Source organism: Anabrus simplex, chromosome 4, assembly GCF_040414725.1.
Source record: "Anabrus simplex isolate iqAnaSimp1 chromosome 4, ASM4041472v1, whole genome shotgun sequence".
Taxonomy (NCBI): domain Eukaryota; kingdom Metazoa; phylum Arthropoda; class Insecta; order Orthoptera; family Tettigoniidae; genus Anabrus; species Anabrus simplex.
This window is the reverse complement of record NC_090268.1, coordinates 201113683-201119682: the sequence shown is the minus strand read 5'-3', so window position 1 is coordinate 201119682 and position 6000 is coordinate 201113683. Positions and strand designations below refer to the sequence as shown.

Below are 6000 nucleotides of genomic sequence, written 5' to 3'. Positions count from 1 at the left end.
ATCTTTATAGACTGCTATCTTCAGATGGAGAGGCTTTCTCCTCATCAACACCAGTTCTCCTCAGCGCCCAATGAGCTCATTTCTGCTCCCCAGTTTGAAGAGGAGAGCGGGCATCAACACTCGTTGAGAGTCCATCTTGACAGAACTTCAGTCTTGGGAAATGAAGCAATGCCAGATAAAATAGGAAAAGGGAAGAGACAGGGATAAAGATGAATACAGGTGATAAAAGAGCAATAATAATAATAATAATAATAATAATAATAATAATAATAATAATAATAATAATAATAATAATAATAATAATAATAATAATAATGATAATAATAATATTTAATATTAAACATAATGTGTACATATGATTTGAAAATTTAGAAATTACACTGTCATGATGGTCGCCAATATTCTGTAAGGAAATGACGCCAGAAGAAAGTGATTTAAATTTATTGGACCAGCAAGTGTTAACATTCCGGGTCATGGGTTGTTAACAGAATATCTTGAGGAAGGATGTAATACTATACTTTTGACAGTCATCTTTTGCATAATGAGAAAAAGGTAGTGTGTTCATTGTGTGCAGTCGAATAAGCGGTGTAGTGAACATTGTGAACAGCAGATTTCACAACAAACACAGTGATTGGATACCTGCTGAAAATCTTTTTTATTACAAATACAGTGATGAAAGCCGTAAAATACTCCTCTCGTGTAGAAGTAACGTAGCTCATTGGCTGCTTTCCATTCATCATTGTTCGTGGTGGGAATATTAAAATATTCTGGGTCTATTTCTGCAGTTTTTCTGGAGTCATTTGTCCAGGAATCTTTTGATACCTGGGGTTGGAGTCAGATTATAAGGTGTCATCAGGTCTTCTATGAAGGAAGATATAAAAGTCGATTTGGTGTAAACTTGAGATTCAGAGTGTTCTTTTTTATGCATCTGACTTTCTGTCTAAAGATTTCAGATTTTCGTATGAAAGGTATGACCATATTATCTCAGTTTCAGCTTGAATAATGGCATTGCTGTTCTTAATGAAAGGGATTTGAGACTGTGAATCTTCATTGCAGTTTTTATCACAGCCACTGTTCTGTTCTTGTCAAAGTGAATCCAGTGTCTTGTAGATATTTGAAAGATTTTACTATTTCAATTGTTTGGTTTCCAGAACTTCATGACCTTCATCTTATTATGGTTTATAAGCATGTCATTCTTTTGAGACCATTCCACTAGTCTATTAAGCACTGCCTGTAATGAGCTCTTGCTATTGCTCAATATAACCATATCATCTGCATCTAAGCACAAATTCACATTTCTTTTTGTACTACATCATGTGTGATCATGTCCAGAAATCTTTTGATACTGGGGTAAAAGGTACCATAATAAAAGAGTAGGAAACATGGATCTCAACAGGGCAATATAAATAATGGAACGTGACAAATCAAGTCACATAGACAGGAATATGAAAAGGAATACAAAATGGGATAAACACAAAGAGCGGTCAGTGTGAGAAGAGGGAGTGCTAGAAAGACAAGATCACAAATGTACAAACACAAAAGGATAAGGGCGATTTCCATATCTTAAATTCAAAATAGAAAAAATTATTCCAATAGGGTCACTGATCTTCTGTTAAAAAATGGCACCAGAAGGAGGTGATTTAAATTTATTGGAGCAGAAAGTGTTAACATTCCAGGTCTTCGGTTGCTGATATAATATTTTGAGGACAGAAGTGATACTATACTTTTGACAGAAAAGTAATACAATAAAACCTTTTGGGATGTTTGGCTTTACAGTATTTGAAACCATTTTTACCATAATGCTCTCTTTGGGGGTATGAGTATCAAGTATGTGCCTTGAATGGGATTATAATTTTTGAAATGTATCAGATCATGATGCCAAGTTTCTGCCTGTTTTGAACACAAATATACAAACATTATTGGTTCATACTCCCAAGTCCTATTAAAAAGACAACATTATTATATCTTGACAAATCAATGCATTTTCAAAGGAATGCTAGCTGAGAAAGGAATATGGGAAATGCAAGAGAAGTACAGGATGAATGTAATTAACATACATAATTAGTAGTTTAACGATTCGTTGATTTTATTGTGTATACAATATCTCTCTCACATACACATAAACAGCACAAAAGGATCAATATCTACAAAATAGTCCTTAAGTTTTTTATATTACACGGTTTTCAACTGACTTTAGTATTCGTTTTTCTGTAGCATCATCGTTAGGAGCATTCACTGGCAGGAAAACTTCTCAAACACAATATAAATACAATAATAAAAAATAGCGAGTACGGTACCACTTACAAAGGTTATCTCACTCATATTCCTGGTTATGTAAAAGGCACAATATAAACCTTTGCATTTTGCCACAGCAAAGTGGGAAGGAAATGAGCACTCCACGTATATCACATAGCATTGCTATACATAATAAATAACAGGACTCTCAAAATTTCTGATATAACAGAATGTTAGGAACAAAAGTAGAAAGTGAACAAGGCAAGATTAACAAACAAGGTGTACAATTTGGCCCTATTTACTAGAAGGTTGTTTCAATTCATTCTTGATATTTTACAGCTGTTAATAAAACAGTTAAGAGATATGTAATTTTAGTTTGAATGTTTATGTCTTGCTTACTTCCATGATAGAAATTGTCACGGTTAACTATCAGCTGATACAAAGGCAATATGTACACCGTCTATGATTCTATGAGTGTGCTGACAAAGCTCGGATAAAAAGAAGGTTGCAGTGTTCCAATCAGAAAGCCAATTGTCAAATAGTTATTGAAGGATGAAAAAGTATATCTAAGATATTGAAAGAAAAGATATACCAACAAAAAGTAGCAGGAGTGTAAGAATAAGTTTAGATTCAACAATGACATAGTAAAAGTAAAAGTGAGAAAAAACAAAGAAAGAAAGAAAGAAAGAAAGAAAGAAAGAAAGAAAGAAAGAAAGAAAGAAAGAATGAAAGAATTAAAATATTTGATTTCAATTGTTTCGGTATAGGAAATACAGAGTAAAATATCACAAATAATGACATACAAGACTTTAAAGAGGAAGATCATCTTTCCTTAATATTTCATGATGTTTATTTAAGAGAATTCTTGGCTTGTTCCTGCACTTTCCCAAGTGTGCTTCTACAGGGATGTTCTTTTATCTATGCAGGGGATTGTTGCTCGCCCAGTCGTCTATGCTGCAAGCTTGTCTCCTGCCAAGCACTTTGCCGTAATGCGGCCAGCGCTCAACCGGCACAGAGTCATAGTGTTTTCGCACAAGATTTCCTATACTTTGTGAAGGTATTATGTATATACACACACTTACATAATGAAAATGGATTTGGAACAACACTCTGAGCACTTAATATGTGAACACTTGATTAAATTGAAACCTACGCTGATAAGCTCTCAGCTTGTGGTGCCGAGAAGTGCATTATGGCAAAGTGCTTGGCAGGAGAAAAGCTCACAGCACTGGCAACCGGGCGAGTGACAATCCCCTGCATAGATAAAAGAACGTCCCTATAATAGCCCGAAATCTCTTATCAAGTTCAAATGTATACTTTTTGTTTATCCTCTCTTCTCTTCTACCTAGAACATTACTGTTAACTCCAGCCAGTTCCTATTATCCCCACCACCCTTCTTGTAGTAACACCTGTACAACATGTCAGTATCTTAATCCCGCTGAAGGAATTATTTATGGTTGATTCAGCATTAGGAACACCGAGACCATCTTTTCAGCTGTACTTCGTCATGAAGTATCAAGAATGTGTGTGTAGGTTGACTTCATAACAGCTGACCTTAATGCACTATGGGAAGTGATGAAACATTCATGTTTGTGTAAAAAAAAAAAAATTTGCCTTGCAACAACCCAAAAACTTCTAATTACAACAATAACTCTCAAAAGACAACTTAAAAGAAAGTTTCTTGCCATTGTGAGTGACTACTTTTGTTGAAAACATTTCTATTTCCATATTTACAATTTTATATGGTTCATAACAAGCACTCGTATAAGATTTCAAAGACCTTGGAACAACTCATCTGCAGTCTACTTGAATGATACCAATTCTATTTATGTATATGGACTCCTTTTGTTTCAGAGATTTCTCCTCCACGTAATTGGCACAGAAGACGGTTCTGAGTGAGCAAGAGCATTAATAAGTTCAAAAAACTGTAGGAATGTGAAAAGTAAGAATATAGGTGACAGAAGACGAAAATTTCTTTACCTAGCACAGAGGCAATGAGTGGCAGGAAGTGATGAGTTTCCAATTTAAATTTGGGCAACACTTTGGCTTCGGTAAGTCAGTCACAAGAACACTATGTTATAGAATGTTCTCTTCCGAATATAACAGAATTCATATGCTGCTTTCCACATGCATCTAAGATACATGAACATTATTGTGTTAGTCTTTGTACCATATTTAAAAAAAGGATCATAGCCCATGACTGAGGCAGATAGTGGTCATTTTCAGCAGCACTAATTTTACCTACTGGGGACATGCCATGGTAATGTAAAGCTGGCGGACCTAGCCACAATTAATTGGAAGTGGACGTAAGGTCACATCTATTCCAGTGACCGATCACAGGTCGCTGGAGAATGGAGTTCGCTGCACAATGATATCTTCTCACTTGCCAATTGCAGAGGTGTTGGCTGGAAGCGTGGCTGAACGTTGCTGCTGGTGTACATATGGCTTCAGGGAAGAACGAGTAGACTCTCTAAGCAACACAAATCATATAAAATAATTCCACAGAAAACAGCAGGAGTCCTGAAGTTTGAACATTTCAACTTTACACTGACAAATGCAAGGCACTTAGAAATAAATCCAAAACGGAGTTCACATGCATAATTAATTGTTGTTAGTCATGCCCCAAATTTAAAACTACTAGGCCACAATTCTGATCATACTTGTTAATAAGAGCTCTACAGGATATTATTAAAATGCAAGTCTTCATGCTAGCTCATTTCCTTTCAATGCAACACTTACAGAGAATTATTTTCAGTGGTGAAGATCTCTTATTTATTCTCTGGTGACTGTCTAAAACTACAGCAGTTGGTTATTTGGCGAGAATGAGTACTCAGGAGATATAATACGAAATGTTATAGTTCATCTTCCGGCTGAATATTATATTTAAAGAACAAGATGGTCAAAAGAAATTTTAATTCCCAATCACCATCAGGACGAATTACATCTATGTAAGTTATGGAAAGGAACAAACAAATAACAAATCAAGTCATGTATAAGAAGATAAATTTACAACTTTTTGAAGTCATTTAAGAAAAGACTAGATGAAGAACTGATAGGGAATCTGCTACTTGGGCAACAGCCCTAAATGCAGATCAGTCGTTATTGACTGAATATATAATAGCATAACAAGAGTTCCTATCCATGCTCTCATCTCTCTCTATACACTGACTTGACACATCTATGTAATTAAACTATTTGCGTAATATCAATGTTTTCATAAAAAAAAATATCTTGGGAACATTTTGCTTTTGACATGAACAGGAAGATTTGCAGCTTGAAATACATTAGTGTTGGCACAGATGAAGAAAAATATAGAGGAAACAAAGAGAGGTGCCACTGGAGACAAAAGGAATAGAAAAGAAAAGTGAAAATATAATTAACCAATTTCATAAGATCTCTGTTCTGCTACAATAGCCAATTTTCAGCATCTATCTTTCAGTATAAGAAACAAATGTAATATGTTTGCAATGCCAAAAGAAATGTTGATAAGTGTGAACAGACTAGTAGATAAATCCATACAATGTAATTCCTTGCCTTAGCAAATTCCGTTCTCGAAATAGCCTCTTAGCCTGTTTTTTACTATTTTTTCAAAAGTATGCATCACTTCCAATTTTAATTTCTCCTACTTTCATAAGAAGACTAACAAAATACACCTGAATATATATGAAGTTGGATGCGAAGGGGCTAATTTTATTCCTGATATCTCTTGACGAGTTTTCAAGGTATTATTTTGATTATCCAGGATACTGGGAGGGGGAAGAGAAA

General features: G+C 34.9%; 1 protein-coding gene across 1 annotated transcript in view; it reads right to left on the bottom strand.

Moving 5' to 3' along the window:
* Positions 1-2061: 2061 nt before the first annotated feature.
* Rok (Rho kinase) overlaps positions 2062-6000 on the bottom strand; it is a 387800-nt gene continuing 383861 nt past the window's right edge. Inside the window, exon 30 of the mRNA XM_068227374.1 lies at positions 2062-4705. Within this exon, the coding sequence (XP_068083475.1) occupies positions 4615-4705 (91 nt within the window). The 3' untranslated portion in view covers positions 2062-4614. The remainder of the gene's footprint in view (positions 4706-6000) is intronic.